General features: G+C 43.2%; 1 protein-coding gene across 3 annotated transcripts in view; it reads right to left on the reverse strand.

Moving 5' to 3' along the window:
* The window catches only part of LOC139932014 (protein NLRC3-like), an 83,462-nt gene continuing 64,926 nt past the window's right edge, over window positions 1-18,536 (reverse strand). The window contains exons 4-12 of one of the 3 annotated variants that reach the window (XM_078291340.1): window positions 18,364-18,483; window positions 15,119-15,351; window positions 13,169-15,017; window positions 9,639-9,812; window positions 9,203-9,379; window positions 8,693-8,863; window positions 8,129-8,302; window positions 7,799-7,845; window positions 1-1,729 (exon numbers count right to left, since the gene is read on the reverse strand). In XM_078291340.1, coding sequence (XP_078147466.1) covers window positions 1,224-1,729; window positions 7,799-7,845; window positions 8,129-8,302; window positions 8,693-8,863; window positions 9,203-9,379; window positions 9,639-9,812; window positions 13,169-15,017; window positions 15,119-15,351; window positions 18,364-18,483 — 3,451 coding nt within the window. In that variant the 3' untranslated portion in view covers window positions 1-1,223. The remainder of the gene's footprint in view (window positions 1,730-7,798; window positions 7,846-8,128; window positions 8,303-8,692; window positions 8,864-9,202; window positions 9,380-9,638; window positions 9,813-13,168; window positions 15,018-15,118; window positions 15,352-18,363; window positions 18,484-18,536) is intronic. The other 2 variants (XM_078291345.1, XM_078291344.1) reach the window with 2 other exon arrangements.

Below are 18,536 nucleotides of genomic sequence, written 5' to 3' on the forward strand. Positions count from 1 at the left end.
ATTACAGTTTTTCTTGATTGCCAAGACACATTTCTTGAAATTATGCTCCATTTCCCAAAACTCTAAACACAAATGCATAACTGCACACTCATCTTCACAAACTTCAAACTTCCATGTCAAAACCAAACTCTCCACTCAAAACCATGTGATCTTACATCTAAACCAAACTTTGCCTTCAGACATCACACAACAGCCATCAAACACACACACACTACAAACCAGCCGTTACACACTGCTGAGATCAATTCACAACACGACCGTAAAAACCTGTTACTGCAATGAATAATGGAGCTTATGTTTCCCCCAGAACAACCTCTTTACATGATGAACACAATATAAACACACAACACATGTATACATTTTCAAAATGTTTAATTCCTCAATGTACTGTAGTAAAATAAACTGAAATTGAGTGAAAAAGTAAATGTACTGTAAAAATATGCAACTGATAAAGAACGTAGAATACAGTAAAATAATTTCCATGTATTTACCGATATAAACCAATGAAAAAAAAAACAGTTTGTACATAAAGAAAGAAATCACATTTATTCTGCCTCAGCATCCCGTCTCTGGTCTGGGTCAGGCCAGAGAGTCTCATCAGCATCACATCACAACACAAGTGAACTGACCCACGGCCCTTTGATCTGTCTATCCTGAGCTTCTGATTGGTGTGTGAACAGTTTAGACTCTTAGTGTTTCCACCTGGGGAATTGTGTGTTAATTGGGTTCGAGCTGTGATGACTTGAGTTAATGATATTGAATGCCAGTGCTTTCTAAATGAGCACATGGTGCAGCCGGTGATATATGAAGGGATTTGTGTGTAGAGTTTTTCACAAAAAGTTCAACAAATCTGAATCATGTGTGGAAACAGGGGAATAGTGTTTATAGTTTTGGGAAATGGGTCTGTCTTCTGGTAGATGGCGTCATGGTTTGGGATGTTTAGTTAATAGGCCCAGTTATAGTGTGTAAGAGATCGAGAAAAACTGTAATTGACAGAAAACTCTCCTGAGTTAGACAAGCTGTCAGTGTGACTTTGAGATCAATAGATACAGGCAATCAAAAAACAGTCAATCAGAAAATGGGGAAGGAGCTTAAAAGGCATTTTTTGACAACACTACAATTTACATACATATACATTTTATGAACAAGAGTGTTACAAAGTTTTAGAAACCTATTCATCTGATTACCAGCCAAGCCACTGCTTAAGATGTTCCAAAATACTTTCAACCCAGTGCTTGTTCCTGAGAAACTGGCACCAGAACCACACCAGAACCATGAGACCCAAACCCAAACCCAGGGTAGAGGGGCTCAGTGAATGTGGAGCAGAAGGTGTGGAGGAGTCTCAGTTTGTCAGAATAGACTTTGTAGAAGGACAGAGTCCCAGCAGACCAGTCCAGATACACTGCTACTCTGTTAGATCCACAGGGACGGACAGGGATGGTGGTGGAAATCCCATTGTGTCTGGCAATGTAGCTGTTATCAAAGCACTGCAGAGTCCAGGTCTGGACATTGTCACTCACTCCCATAACAACCTCTCGACTACGCTCTACCTCCCAGTAACATCGCCCAGTCAGACCCTCTCCACACAGAACCTGACGGTGCTGGTTAGATCTCTCTGAATGATCAGGATTCGACTGCTTCTCTCTCAACACCGTCACCTTTCTGTTGTCCTCAGACAGATCGAGGTTTCCCTTTGCTGTTTTTGGATCCAGTGTGAGATGACAGGCATCTGATGGGGAGAAGAAAACACAACAGGCAAAAGAAAATATCATTTACTGAGACTCACTTCATCACTTCTCAATCAGTAGATCAGCACATCCAGTATGAAGGCTAGTAGGGACTTAAAGGAATAATAATAATAATAATAATAATAATAATAATAATAATAATAATAATAATATTTTTGTATATAGCAAATGTTATAAAATGCTTCACACAAAGAGATCAAAACAAAAGATGATAAAAGCATTGTGAAGATAAAACATAATTAACCATAGTCACACCAAATTCATTGGATAAAATGTCAGATAAAACAAGTTTGCATTAAAATAAATAAATAAAATACAAGTACAAGAGAGTAGAGTGATTATAAAAAGGCCTTCGGATAAAAATATGTTATCAGAAGTGCTTTACAAATGGGGGTGATATAATCAGAAGCCGATCCAAAACTTTTTGATTAAGACAGGTATATTCCAACTAGAATAGTTCACTCAAAAATGATCTACTCCCCTTATGCCAGTTGAAACACAGGTGAAGTGTGTTAGCCCATATAACACACAGGGAGGTTGCCAGCACAGCAGGGTCCAGTTCTTTAGAGTCCCAAAAAGGGCAAAAAATTGCCATAAAACTCCATACAGCTCATGCAGCCTAATCCATGTCTTCTGAAGACAAATGACAGCACAGTGAATGGAAAAGATTGATATTTACACCATTATTTAGTGCAAATCTTCACTACAGCTGTTGTTTTCCAAAAAACGGTCACGTGTGCATGCACCCACCTGGCGCGCATGTGAATCTCCTCCACTTCCATGTTTACACTGCCAAACATAGGGCTACGTCACGCAAACTGAAATAGCTCTGCTGAAATTTCCTCATTTGGATCTACCTTACCTTTTAGGTCTTTGGTTACCTAGCTGCCAATATTTAAAAAGTGGTTTGAGTGAGAGCCAGAGACGGATTAGCCATCTAGAAGTTCTGGAGAAGTCCAGAGCGGCTGCTTGTTCCAGGACATACTATGAGGCGCGGAAGTGGACAAAAGGTATTCGAAACCTCGTGCAAGAGGGAATGAAAATATTGTATCGTGGGCAGTAGGATGAAAACCTTGCGCAGAGTGAACTGAGAAATCTTGCCCAATGGAATGAGAGCACAAACTTCGTGCAGCACTGGTCCAATGGTCGCGCGGAGCCAATCATGAAGCTCGCACGTCCAAATAAGTGCGCGCAGGAGGTTTGATGTATAAGGGGAAGAAATTGCCCCAGGCCAAGACGGCTGCAAAGCAGCTCCCACCGGCTTTCCCGGAGCTCCTGGAGGAGATTTCCGTCTCACGGCGGCACTGCCCGTATTCCAGTAAGGCCCCCATACCAGAGGCATCTTCCTATGAGGGGTGGATTGTTTCAGCGGACTAGAGCTCCAGTCACTGAAAAGCCTGCCTGACACCTGACCAATACCTGTAAGATCTGACCAAACGCCTAACGTCACACCAATATCTGCCATAGACATACAATGGTCACACAGACGTTACACACATGTAGCGTAGGTGTGGTGCCAGGCGAAATGTCTTCAGTTAGGTGTAGCATACATTACACGTTTTTGCACAATAATAATGTGATTATAATGCGATTAAGGCATGTGAAGGTAAAAGGTAATTGTAGTCTGTACTGGGCTAGATTCGGGGGTTATTCTTACAAATATCTGTCATCCAGTTTGTATGATACATTTCGGATGATGAAATCGCCAGTTATGTGTGTTCTATCTGCAGCCTCTAATGTGGTGCTCATTCCCAAAGCGCTGCGCAATTACACACACCACAACCAATGTAAGTTGATTAAACATTGCAATACCAGCATCAGGCTCTTGCAAAATATGTACACAAACGTCTGTATTGTTATTTTTTCTGTATCAGGTGGAGGCTTGGTGACATTAACAAATGTTATTCAAATGGTTTATTTTATATCATTTTGTACTATATAACGCTGTAAGGTAGGCTATAGGAAATGGGAGATAAGTCGTAAGTCAGAAATGCGGCACCCCTGAAAGGCAGTGTGTAAAATAAAAAATGCGGTCAGTGTCAGACAAAAAAGTTTATCTGGTAAGTAGAGATGACCTTAGCTTCTGGCCGACATTGACCGCCAGTTGTTTTCCCCCTCGCCTCTCAGAGCTTCAGTAACAGCGGGTTTGACTGGTTTTACGGTGACAGAGGGGGAGAGAGGACAAAGAGCGCTGCTGCTGCTGAGAGGCGCTGCAGACTAAATTATGATATTTACACAAACTAGCCTATATACTATGCCATATAGGCTACTGACTTATAGTTTTTTTTTAATTAGCTAGCTATGTCTACATTATAAAGTTCTTGGGTAGCTGCTGGAACAGTTGAAACCCAGCATCTGCTTTGCTTTTGACTGTGATTGCATATTTCGGAGCCAGACATTATTTCACTTCTGTTTTTTATCAAGTATTATAAGCTCATTTCATATGATATTCATGGATCTGATGCATTTACTATTTTCACTGATGCATAAGGTTTTTATTCGCGATGGCCGCATGTGGCTCAGTGATCTTCGTTGTGAGGAGTAAGATGATCACAATTATATTTGCTGCTGTGTTCAATAATACTAATTCTCCTGTGTGGCTACAAAGTATCGGTAAGTTGTTACATTGAGTTGGGAAGCAAACTGCCGCAGCCCTCTGGTGTTTAGGTAGCTTAATAAATGATAAACGATGTGAATTAATTCTCTTACCTTATCGACACTGTGTATTATCTTGACATTATTTTCTGGTCGGCATTTGAAATGTAGCCTATGTACATTGTAGCCTTTTTCCTGATGACAATTAAATAGTCTGCTTAAGGCCTGCAGTGCTCATTGTCTTTACTGTGATAAATAAAAATTCCCCTCTGTTAGGAGCCAGAATGCTGCTGGCTTACAGTAGTACACTTACAGTGTAACAATTTCATACTGTACTGACAAGCATACAAGTAGCCTACGTTGACAGTATACTGTATGCCTGTTCAACTAAGCAAAAGGGAAATGACAACTGGCAAACCACAAAACACCGTATTTTCCATGCTTTTATTTTGAAGGCTACATTGCTAAACCGGAAGTACTACTGGTACTAATTTCTGTGACTTAAACCCTAACCCTTTGCAGCAGGCAGGCAGGCAGGCAGGCAGGCAGGCAGACAGGCAGGCAGACGCACATTAGTTGGTAAGTAGGTCACATATAGGCAATATCCTCTTACGCCTAAGCGTGTGAGCGCGTGACGATTTTTCTACGTTTTTCAATCCACGGGCCATAGCGGCCCACCTCCACCCGAAGCTGTCGGATGCTACGTCCAGAACACAGACTCTGCCCTCCAAAGCAAGACCAGTTCCTGTCCACCATGACTGAAAGGGTGTATAAGGCAGCAGAGGTGGCGGTGAGGGCCCTAAATGTCACATCGATTCTCACAGCATACCAGGTGGAGCTCTAGGATGACATGGCTGCAAAGCCTGACCCAGCTGTGAAGGAAGAAATAACCATGGTTGCCGACATCTGTCTCCAGGTTCAGCGGTGAGCTGTGCAGGCGATTATGGTGTTACAGGAGCAAACCAGATGGCACAACCTGACCAACCTGTCAGATAAGGAGGAGGAGGACATCCTAGTTGTCCCCGTGGTCTCCGAAGGGATCTTTGGTTCCACACTGGCTTCTATACAGAAGCGGTGCGAGGCAAACAAGGAGGATGAGGTGTTGCAGCTCTATCTCCCCCAGAAGGCCCTCGCCTACGGCACAACCGTCTCCCGGACAGATGGCTGCCCAGGTGATTCCCAGACCTCGAGATGAAGGTCCAAGAAGGCCTTCTGGCTATGGGTTCAAGATTGTGGGTCAGCACCCCCTTGTTTGTTGGTTCATGAGGGGAGCGCGGAGGCTGCCTCCGGTCTCTGAGCCGGTTTCCACTGCACGGGATTTGGCTGTTGTATTGGAGCCTATAGAGCAGATTGACATGAAGCCATTGTCGTTTAAGACAGCTCTATTGTTGGCTTTGGCATCAGCAAAGTGTGTGGGTGATATTCACGTGCTGTTGGTGCATCCTGCATGTATGCTTTTTTCCCCAGGGCATTTGCAGGTTACCCTATGACCTAACCCTGCTTTTGCCCCTAAGGTCATCTCAAGGTCAACTCATGCTCGCTTGTGGAGCCCGTTGCTTTCCAACCTTCGCCATTTAGCTCTCCTGAGCAACGATGGCTGCACCTGTTGTGCCCAGAGCACGCTTTATGCGCATATTTAGATAGAACTGGGGGTTTCAGTAAAGGGGACCAGTTGTTTGTGTCTTGGGCTGTGCCCTGCAAGGTAAGCCTGTCACAAAGCAAAGGCTTTCCCACTGGATTGGGGACTATTGCACTGGCCTATTTGAGCATGGATCTCCAGGCCCAGCTGGTTTATGCGCACATTCCACCAGAGGTTTGGCTACCTCTTGGGCTCTGTTTAAAGGGGTCTCTATTCAGGAGATATGTGCTGCGGCTAGCTTGTCCTCGCCTCTCACGTTTGCGAGGTTTTATAAGTTGGATGTCACTGCCCGGCTATTGCTCATGCCGTCCTGAGCGTTGGCTCTGAGGCTGAGCAGTCGGGTTGATCCAACACCTGAGTATTGGTGGTCAGTCTTCGAGATAAGCTTGTCTGGCAATACGGGAGTCTCCATATCCCATAATGAGACATCAAAACGAATGCTACTCAGAGAACTTTAGGTTACTTGCGTAACCCCAGTTCTCTGAGTAGCATTCATTTTGATGTCTCACTATGGGAAATGGAGACTGGGTGTGAGATGTCTCACCAGACCGCCCTTCTTGCTACTGGGGTGAACGGGAAGAGGTGTGCTTTCTTGAATGACGAGTGACGGAGCATCAGCCCTATAGGAGGAGGGTCCTGACGCACACGTTACAACTGCCAGCCACTCAGCGCTGAAGTAGTGGAATAAATGCTTCTGAAGATACGCATGGGGGCGTATCCCATAGTGAGACATCTCACTCATGCTACTCAGAGAACACAAGTAACCTAAAGTTATAAGTCACTTTGAGCAGAGTTCTTTCAGTTTGTGTGACAGACCTATGACAATGGGTGTAAACAGGAAGTCAGGGAGATTCACATGAACGTAGGAGGTCTGGGCGCGTGCATGTGTGACCATTTTTACGCAAATCACGGCTGTAGTGAAGATTTGCGCTAAATAATGGTGTAAGTATAGGTTGTTTCTATTCACTCTGAGATCGTTTGTCTACAAGCTATATGGAGTAACTTTATGGTCATTTTTTGATTTTTTCAGAACTCTAAAGATCGGTCTCCGACAAACTTCACCTGTATGTAAAACTGACATCAGGGTCACTAGATAATAATAGAATTTTCATTTTTGGGTGAACTATTCCTTTAAGCCCTGTGCAGACCAGAAGTGGATCAGCTGTGTATCGTAGCCTGCTTCCTTTCAGTGCTCATGTTAATGGATTGGAGTGAACACACTAAGCTCATGGCTAACTGATCTGCAGTGATGGTTTCAATGTCGAGTCTATTTCCTCCGCACACAGCTTGCAGATTTTACAAAAATACACAGTGGAAACACACTATATTGCAGATGGTCATTTTTGCATCATTACTAGAAGCAGATATATTAATGTCTTTACTGTTATTTTTGATTAATACATGTGCACTGATGTACATTTCACGCATGCTATATCAAATTATCTGATCAATTGAGCTCAGGCTTTGTCCGTTTCACAAACATCTTGGATAACTGCACGCACCCGCTCTGCTATAAAGAGGAGATGAATCGCCTGCCAAAAACAGGATCACACTTCTTATATGGACACGCTATCTTCAGTATCTTATGTGATCCTGCAAAGGATCACATAAGATACTGAAGATAGCGTGTGATACTGAAATTGATAAAACATGTTACTGAAATTGATAAAAGCAATATTTTTTTAATTCTCATAATGTAACCTGTGTATGTGTGTGTGTGTGTGTGTGTGTGTGTGTGTGTACGCACATGTGTGTGTGAGAGACAGAGAGATACAGAGAGCTATAAGCAGTGTGCTCATACTGTCTCAGTACTCACATCTTGTAAGACTGTCAGCTATAATCCAGTCTTCTCTATTGTCCACCCTGTAGAGATGAACACAACAACAACAGTCAACTCAAACACACGATCACAAGAGACTTCTGGCTGATCTGATTGGCTGACTGTTCTCTCTGCCTGGCTTTCTGTCCAATCCTGAAACCTATCACCATTCTCCTCTCACACCTTCACTGAGAAGAGCAGCCCATTGATAAGTTTGGATATTTACCATGAAATCCTAGATCTTTGGTTTGAAACTAACTGTGTTTATTACAATGCTGCGACTAACTGCACGTTGTCAGCATGGACTGACTCCAACCCTCTACTGACCTCAGAGTCTCCAGTCTACAGTGTGGACTCTCCAGTCCAGCAGACAGCAGCTTCACTCCTGAATCCTGCAGATAGTTGATACTCAGGTCCAGCTCTCTCAGATGGGAGGGGTTGGACTTCAGAGCTGAGGCCAGAGAAGCACAGCCTTCATCTGTGATCTGACAGTCTGTCAGCCTGCAGAGAGAGGGGGATTTTAACAAACTACTGCTGGCAGGAGAAGAGGAGGAGGAGAAGTTATGACCAAGAACAATTGGCATAAATGATCCAGGTCCAGACACTCACTGTAGATCTGATAAATATAAAACACGCGTTGGTGTGTTTATTTTTAATGTTTCTAGCCCTGTAATTGAAGGCCTTTTATATTTATCAAACCTACCCTGAGCCTGGACCTGGATCATTTATGCCAAATGTTTTTGGTCATAACTTTTCCTCTTCTCCTAATAGTATTCCCTTCCATGAGCACCGGTGGTTTGAGGGACCAGCAGTGCTCCTGCTGCTTCTCTTTCTCAAACTACTGCTGGTGTTCAAGTCGAGTTTCACACAGAAGGAAAAGACATTCTCTACCTCAGAGTCTCCAGTCTACAGTGTGGACTCTCCAGTCCAGTACACAGCAGTATCACTCCGAAATCCTGCAGCTTGTTGTAGCTCAGGTCCAGCTCTCTCAGATGGGAGGAGTTGGACAGAGCTGAGGCCAGAGAAGCACAGCAGCTCTCTGACAGTTCACAGCTATCAAGTCTGTAATTAGAGGATACATATCAAATCAGACAGGTTGTACTAAAAATTTGCATTCTTTTTGTTCACTACATCAGAGGTATTTAACCATGTCCCATGGGGGGCAAGTCCATGCAGGTTTTCATTCCAACCAGGTGATTTCACTAATTAGAACATGTATTAATTACTGAAATCACCTGGTTGGAATGAAAACCTGCATAGACTTGCCCCCCATGTGACATGGTTAAATAGCCCTGCCTTACATCATCTTCCAGCCACGATCTGCATACAAGAATAAATAATAAACCTTACCTCATAAAATATGTAAGATCTACAAGAGTAAAAGACAGTAAGTGAACTGACCTCAGAGTCTCCAGTCTACAGTGTGGACTCTCCAGTCCAGTACACAGCAGTATCACTCCGAAATCCTCCAGCTTACGGTTGTAACCCAGGTCCAGCTCTCTCAGATGGGAGTAGTTTGACTTCAGAGCTGAGGCCAGAGAAGCACAGCTTATCGCTGACAACATGAGGGCCCTCAATCTAAATAAATAATAAAGCATTTAGCTATAAATAATGTAATCAGATCTGCTTAACTTTTAAATATGTAGCTCAACATTGCTATTCCCCAGTCAATGGACTATAAAATTATACTAGTAGACTGACTTTACCATTTTGTTAGTCAATGTGGATCAGCATAATATCAGCCTTATACAGACGTCTTCAAATCAAATGTCACCATAACGTTCATGTCTGTCAGCACAGACCAATAACACACACAGCTAATAAAATCCTGTCTGACCTCAGAGTCTCCAGTCTACAGTGTGGACTCTCCAGTCCAGCAGACAGCAGCAGCATTCCTCGATCCAGCACCATGTTGTTACTCAGGTCCAGCTCTATCAGATGGGAGGGGTTGGACTTCAGAGCTGAGAACAGGACTTCACACTCTACGTCTGCGAGTTCACAGCTCGAAAGTCTGTGATTACAGATTCAATGTAGTATCAAAGGAGAGAAGAGACAAAGTATACCAATCACTATTTATACAGCTTCATCAACATCATCATAATAGCAATAATGATCTTCCGCATCTTCTGCTGGCGCCTGCGATGGCTGATACGGTGTGTTGCTCCTGTGTACTTGTGTCTTGTTTTTTTTGTCTCTGGTGGTCATGGAATGATTACTTTCTCTTGAGAGGAACTACTGGCAATTAGGGATTTAGTTCCACCGACTCTAACGCCAATTTTTAATAACTCCACTGATTATTTGAACATACTAATACCGGGAGCCGCAGCACTCCTTGGAAGACTCCACCGGTGAGGAAAGAGAGCGGGTGCCTTGGTGTCCTTCTGAAAGAGAGGTCTATGAACTCCACTACCGAGTATGCTCCTCTCTAATCTACATTCTCTGTGCAATAAAATGGACAAGCTACAACTCAATAAAAAGCACTAGAATAACAACACACTACAACTATCGAGATTCTAACTCATTAGAGCAGACAGGGACGCACAGCTGTCGGGGAAGAGGGAGGAAGGGAGGTGGAATATGCTTCTTTATTAATGAAAGCTAGTGTAGTGATGTCACAGTGCTACTAAAATCATGCTCCCCTGACCTGGAAACTCTATTTAGAGGACACTTGAAGGACTCCTTTCGCTCGGGCCCCCATGCAGCTCTTGGACGTTCTGACCACAATACAATACATCTCATTCCGACATACAGGTCGAAGCTAAAAAGCGCTAAGCCTGTTGTCAGCATAACTAAAAGATGGACCGATGCAGCTATTGAAGAACTACAGAGCTGCTTTGACTGCAAGGATTGTAATGCCACTTCCAGCAACATTCATACTATGATTTCCTAACAGCTGTATTCCTAGAAAGACTAGGACTAAAATACAACAACAACAACAACAACAACAACAAGCCCTGGTTTACAGCTGAGCTGGCGAGGCTACTCAAGGAAAAGGAGGCAGCATATAGGAGTGGAAATAAAATTATCTTCAAGCAGGCCTAATACAGACTGGAAAAAAAAATCAAAACTGCCAAACAGGACTTCATTGCAAAGTTGGAAAACCAGTTTTCAGCCAATGACCCATCAGCAGTTTGGAGAGTTATGAGGGAGAGGATGGGAAGCCTGCAAAACCAGTGGCTGACAAACAAAGGAGCACGAGAGGACCTTGGGTCAAAAAGCAGCATTAGGAAGAAGCAAGACAGCAGAGTGCCCTTTGACCCAAGTGCATGCATGAGAGGTGTACAGACAGTGTTTGCTTTTCTCCCACATGCTTCACAGAGGCTATGGCAAGTAAGAAAATCAGACAGGTTGGACTGAGAAACCCACACTTGATGACATGCCTGTGACTGTGGAAGCCATGGACTGCCCCAGGGCTTGAGCATGAGCACTGGACCCCTGCATCAGCATATCAACTACCCAAAGCATTTCTGCAGATACTTCACTTGGGTCAGTAGAGGACAAATGCTGCAGCAGACCCTTCAAATAGACAAACAGCAAGGAGTGGGTAAATCCCAGTGTAGCCAACAATGTTGATGCCTGATAGGCTTCACACAGCTAGCTATTGGTGGTTGAAGTGACATGAATCTTTGCCAGCAATGGAAGTAGCCCTACCAGCAGTGAAAAAGTAGGGCCAACTTGAGGGGCAGAAGCAACCCCACAGGCTGCAACATCAGCGTGATTGGCCAGCTGAGTCCTGGGGAGAGTAAAGGAACTAGGCAACATCCAAGATGACTGCAATTCAGTCATAAAGTCTGGAAGCACTGGCAACCCATGTGGAGGGTCTGACAGTCGGTCTAAGTCGTCTGATGCTGCAATGGACAGCTCATCAGAATGACGACCAGGGTGCTTGGCAATTGGCTCTCAGAGATCTAGGGCGACATGGGGGCACTGTTGAGCTACTATTTTTTATTTTGCATCCGTCTGTTCCATATTTTAGCCATATAAATGTATAAAAATGCTAAGACTTTTTCCTCAAACAATTCTCTCAGGAAAGTAGTTCCGTAGCACCGAAAATAGTCCCCGGCGTAATGAAGAATTTGTTCCCATTTGAATTTGATTTGGTAATAACTACAACAGCCTGACTTTTCATGGTAACAGTTAGCGATTTTTAAAATGGAAACTATGTCTTTGTGAGCTGTATTTAAAGGTTTTTAGCTTACAATTGGAGCCAATGACTTCCGGGTTGACGGCTAAAAACGGTACGTGGGAAGTCAGAAAGTAACGGGAGTAGAGCAAACGCATTGTTGATTTTGTTATTTTCATAGGATTTGTTGACGGTAAGCAATGCATTAAAAAACACCGGCCTTATCCTTTAATGTTCACATTTGAATTCCATGCAGTTATGCAGTTTCTATATCTCTTCCTGTCAAGCTCCACATTGTGGTGATCTATCGCCCACCTGGTCAGCTTGGTGACTTCCTTGATAAGATTGATGCCCTTGTCACCTTTTTTTCCTGAAGATGGCACTCCACTCATACTTCTGGGTGACTTTAACATCCAGTCATAAAAACTGCAATCTCTGTCCTTTAACTTTTTCTGATCTTTTGACCTTACCCTTTGTCAATCTCCTCCAACGCACAAGGCAGGGAACCTGCTTGACCTTATCTACATCAGATCCTGGTTTACTTACAACCTTACAACCTTATGTGATCAGCACCTCTCAAATACTGGTGTGCGTCCCCCTCTCCTCTATTCATTACTTTCAACCTACCTTCACCCCTCTTCTTGTATCTGACCATCACTTTATATTCTTCTCCCTTCCCATCTCATCCTCCCCCTCTCACTTAGCGTCCACTCACACCATCACCACCTGGTGCAACCTAAAATCTCTCTCACCTACCTTGTTCTCTTCTGCTATTCTTTCCTCGCTTCCCTCAGCTGAGCAGTTCTCTCTCCTGTCCACTGAGCAGACCTCCTCTACTCTTTTCTCCTTTCTCTCCTCCTCTCTAGACTCTCTCTGCCTGTTCACCACTAGACCAGCTCGATCCTCTCCACCCACTCCTTGGCTGTCTGAATTTCTGCAAACTCACAGAACTTCGAGCAGATGAGAGGAAATGATCAAAATCTAAGAGCCCTAATGACCTCATTGCCTACTACCTCATCCTCTCTGACCCTCAAGTTGGGAGAGTGGCTCCAACAGATAACCAGAACAACATCTGGGATCTCCATCCAGAGGAGTGCAGTCCTAGGAACAGCTAAGATACTGCACAGAACCCTCAAACTCCCAGGTTCCATTTTATATTTATATCTTTACTGTAATTGTTATGGCTTATGGAATCAGGTATTATTCTCTACACTGTTGTATATGATATTCGCATCAGGACTGACCGAGCCTTCCTGCAGTTCCTCACAGCTGGAATCAGCCTCATTCGTCCCTCCACTGATGTGTTGTACGCCTTCAGGTCCAACACATCCAGAACCTCCTCTGACATCTGCAGCATGTAGGCCAGAGCTGAGCAGTGGATCTCAGAGAGTTTCTTCTCTGATCTGTTCTCTGACTTCAGAAACTCTTGGATCTCCTGATGTACTGACTGGTCGTTCATCTCCATCAAACAGTGGAAGATGTTGATGCTTCTGTCAGGAGGGGTAAGGTCAGTGCTCATCTTCTTCAGGTTGCTGATGGCTTTCTGGATGCTTTCTGGTCTGCTCTCTGTCTGACCCAGCAGGCCTCCTAAGAGACTCTGGTTGGACTCCAGTGAGAGACCATGAAGGAAGCGGACAAAGAGGTCCAGGTGGCCACTTTTACTCTTCAGGGCTTTACACATGGCTTTGTCCAGGAAGATATCCAGGGGCGAGTCACTATCATATTTACCAAAATCACCATCATCAAAATCCAGTAATAATTCACTGTTGTCATACTCTGGCTCTGCCAGGAATGCCTCCAGTACCTTCATGTCCCTGTTTGTGTAACAGTGGAACATGTAGACTGCAGCGAGAAACTCCTGAATGCTCAGATGAACAAAGCAGTAGACCGTTCTCCGGAAGAGCACACACTCTCTTTTGAAGATCTCTGTGCACACTCCTGAGAACACCAAGGCCTCTCTGACATCAAGACCACACTCCTCCAGGTCTTCTTGGTAGAACATGAGGTTGCCTTTCTCCAGATGTTCAAACGCCAGCTTCCCCAGCTTCAGAAGAACTTCCCTATCAGTCTCCATCAGCTCCTGTTGACTCATCTCATGTCTCTCATCATACTTCTGCTTCTTCCTCTTTGTCTGAACTAGCAGGAAGTGTGAGTACATCTCAGTCAGGGTCTTGGGCAGCTCTCCTCTCTGGTCTGTAGTCAACATGTGCTCCAGAACTGTAGCAGTGATCCAACAGAAGACTGGGATGTGGCACATGATGTGGAGGCTCCTGGATGCCTTGATGTGTGAGATGATTCTGCTGGACAGCTCCTCATCACTGGATCTCCTCCTGAAGTACTCCTCCTTCTGGGGGTCAGTGAACCCTCGTACTTCTGTTACCCTGTCAACACATGTAGGAGGGATCTGATTGGCTGCTGCAGGTCGGGAAGTTATCCAGAGGAGAGCCGAGGGAAGCAGATTCCCCTCGATGAGGTTTGTCAACAGCACGTCTACTGATGATGTCTGTGTGACATCAGACACGACCTCATTGTTCTGGAAATCCAATAAAAGTCTGCTTTCATCCAGGCCGTCAAAGATGAACACAACTTTACAGACAGAGAGCTTCTCTGCTGTGACCGTCTGTAATGTTGGATGGAAAACATGGAGCAGCATGAGAAGACTGTACTGCTCATCTTTGATCAAGTTCAGCTCCCGGAACGAAAGCAGAATCACAAGACTGACATCTTGATTTTCCAAGCCCTCTGCCCAGTCCAGAGTGAACTTCTGCACTGAGAAGGTTTTTCCAATGCCAGCAACGCCCTTCGTCAGAACTACTCTGATGTGTGTCTCTTGGCCAGGTAAGGGTTTAAAGATGTCGTGGCACTTGATTGTAATGCCATGGAGGGTCTTCATCTTGGATGCTGTCTCCAGCTGCCACACCTCATGTTGGGTATTAACCTCTTCACTCTGTCCCTCTGTGATGTAGAGCTCAGTGTAGATCCTGTTGAGGGGGGTTCCAGTTCCTGCTTCAGCAGTTCCTTCTGTCACAAATTCACATCTCCTTCTCAGACTGATCTTATGCTCGTCTAAAACCTCCTGCGGACCGCTGTCCACTGGAAGAGAAGAAAGAATGAGCAAGTGTTTAACAAATACAGTATGTTACTGAATCCTGTTTTACAAAATATGACAACAGTAGACAGACTCCCAGTCTTACTTTGTGCAATGCTGGTTTGACTGGGTGTCTGCAGTCCAGGTCTTGTTCTGGATCTTTCTCCACACTGGGGACAGGCGGAGTCTCCTGATGAACCAGACTGGTCCCAGTATGAGGTGATGCACTGTCTGCAGAACCAGTGTCCACAGCTGGTAGAGACTGGATCCCTCAGGACCTCCTGACACAATGCACAGCAGGACAGCTGCTCCTTCACAACACCACGACTCCTCTTCTGTCTGTGGAGACAGAACACAATTGTGAACACAATTCAGTATGACTCAATAGAAAACATTTTAGGTTTTAACTAATATGTTTCATTGAAATTGAAAACTAAATATCAATATTTTGCCAGTACTATCTACATAGTCAGAAAGCATCATGCTGCCACAACATGTAAATTTGATTTTCAAATGTCTATCTCTTACCATAGTTGTAGTTTAATCAGTCAACACTGCACCAAGTTACCCATCATGGATAAAAGTACTGTGGCGATCATGGATGAATGCAATATTGTAGCATTATTTCTGGTTTGTTTCATATCTAATTGTTATTAATGAATGCTAGTCTCAAAACATACAGCATGCAGTCCTATCATCAACTTTACTGAAATTTGGAAAAGAGCACAGATATTGCCTGGCAGTCATTGTTAAATAAATACATTCCATTCTTGATAACCTGGTGTTAGCAGGTAACAGAGATTGATCACAACAGTTAGAGTGTCTGAAAATAAAGAGTTATAGCCAATATTCCACTACATTACATCTACATTATCAGGCAGTGTCTATATGTACATCTACATTTACAATCAAAAAGTTAAAGATGCAAGAGTATTACTTAGCCAATTTTCCCCAATTTCAATGCAAGTCCTCACTGATATGGTTTCTCACATGAGAATATCCTCTAGCCCTCGGGATGTTCTGCCATCAAATTTCCTGAAAAAGGTTTTGGGAGCAATTGGCCCTAGTTTACTTGCCATCATAAACAGTTCACTTTCCACCGGCTGTGTTCCAGACTGTTTTAAATATGCTAGTGTCCAAAGAAACCTAAAACTGACCCTCAACTTCTGAACAATTTTAGACCCATCTCCAAATTACCATATATATCTAAAATATTAGAAAAAGCAGTCGCAACACAGCTCCTGGAAGTGGTAGAGCAAAACAATGTTTTTGAGAAATTTCAGTCAGGTTTGCGCCAGTACCACAGCACAGAGACCGCCCTGCTCCATGTCACAAATGACATCTTGATGGATGCGGATGCGGGCAATTGTTCAGTGTTGGTACTGCTGGACCTAAGTGCCGCATTTGACACCATCGATCATAACATCCTAATCAACAGATTACACAAGTGTGTTGGTATCTCTGGTTTAGCTCTCGACTGGTTCATTTCATATCTTTCCAAAAGGACGTTTTCAGTGTCCATTGGCAATTTCTCCTCATCTGAACGTCAGATTTCTTGTGGAGTGCCTCAAGGTTCCATTCTTGGGCCTATCCTGTTTTCTCTTTACATGTTACCTTTGGGGCATGTTATTAGACAGCACAATATTTCTTTCCATTTTTATGCTGATGATACGCAGCTGTATCTTTCTTTTAAATCAAATGATTTTAGCAGACTGTCTATCTTACACAATTGCCTTCTTGACATCAAGGCATGGATGGCCCAAAACTTTCTCCAGTTGAATGCTGATAAGACAGAAATTGAAATCATTGGTTCTGACCCTACTACGCAAGCAGTTCAACAATCCCTGGGCTCCTTATCTAGCCTTGTAAGGCCAGTATCTAAGAATTTAGGATTTTATTTTGATTCCAGTTTGTACTTTAATCATCATATCACAAAACTGGTCCAATCATGCTTTTTTCAGTTTAGGAATATTGCCAAGATCAGCCCCATCCTGTCATTTCAAGATACAGAGAAAGTCATTCATGCCTTGGTCACATCCCGTTTAGATTACTGTAATGCACTTTTTACTTGCTTGACTCAGTCATCTTTAAATCAACTACAGCTTGTCCAAAATTCCGCTGCCAGACTCCTAACTAAGACTAAACATTCTGCTCATATCACCCCTGTCTTAGCCTCTTTACATTGGCTCCCAGTACGTTTTCAGGATTGATTTAAAAATTCTCTTAATTACTTACAAGGGCTTGCGTGGCAGAGCTCCAATATATATTGTTGAACTTCTAAAACTCTACCATACCGCAAGGAGTCTTTGCTCGTCAGACCGAGGTCTTTTAGCTGTCCCTCCAACTAAGCTCAAATCAAAGGGAGACCAGCTTTTGCTGCTTTAACCCCCAAACTATGGAAAAGTTTACCATACAATGTCAGAATGGCTGAATCGGTGGATGTTTTTAAATCACGGTTAAAAACTCACCTCTATTGCTTGGCTTTTCCTTCTTATTAACCTGTGTTTTATTGTGTTTTATTGTGCTTTATTGTATTTTATTGTCATTGTTATTTTATTGCGTGTTTTAACGTATTTTATTTTATTTCTTTCTGTTCAGCACTTTGTAAACTCTTGTTTTTGAAAAGTGCTTTACAAATAAAGTTTATTATTATTCTTATATGTGTGAATCTCCTGTTTGCTTGAAATTGTCTTTTCATTGATGTTGGGATGTTTTAGGGCGTAAACCATTTCCTGTGGGCGTGTTGTATCACACTTATAGCTGGTTTTCTTTAATCCGAACCACAGAAGAAAAGTTTACTTTGTTGCATTTTAGTATCTACAAATAATTTCTGCTCCAAGTGCACCACAACGATTGTACAAAAACTGTGAGCATGTAGATTCAACATTTGTAATGCGCAAGATGGCGAGGATGTAACAGCAGACTTGAGAAAGACTTGTACTAGAAAAATGTGAGAAAATATATTACAATTTTGCTGCTTCTAGTGCATTCATTTAGATTTTGACTTGCACATCAGTAAATCTTTACTGTGAACGCAAATTTAGAACAGATGTGTGAATATTTTCTGTGAGTGTAAATTCCAACATGCAAGTTGTCAGGTATTTTGCTGAAAAAACACCAAATAATCCAGATCCATTTTGGTTGAAAAACTTATTATTCTAGTATAGTATTGCAGATCAGGTATTTTTCTCTTTCCAGTGTCTTTCCTCCATATCCTTACTATGAGCTTCATGAATACAATCCTCTTATAGTGTGGAATGCAAACGTAAAGGGAAACAATTCTAAATGACAGAAAATTTTTCCTTAGTCATATTCCATCAGGTAGACTTCCAGTATAACCAGTCCTCTTACTTTGTGTCTGAAGGTCCAGGTTCATTACTGAAGGCTAGAGGAATATCTTTGGACCGGTCACTCTTCATAGACAGACAGCTGGGTGCTGCAGACTCTGCTCTCTGGCTCCGGTCCTGACCTCTGGAAACAACAAGATCTTTTTATTAATATCATGTGAATACAACAACAGTTTG

The sequence above is a fragment of the Centroberyx gerrardi genome, chromosome 22 (assembly GCF_048128805.1).
Source record: "Centroberyx gerrardi isolate f3 chromosome 22, fCenGer3.hap1.cur.20231027, whole genome shotgun sequence".
Classification (NCBI taxonomy): domain Eukaryota; kingdom Metazoa; phylum Chordata; class Actinopteri; order Beryciformes; family Berycidae; genus Centroberyx; species Centroberyx gerrardi.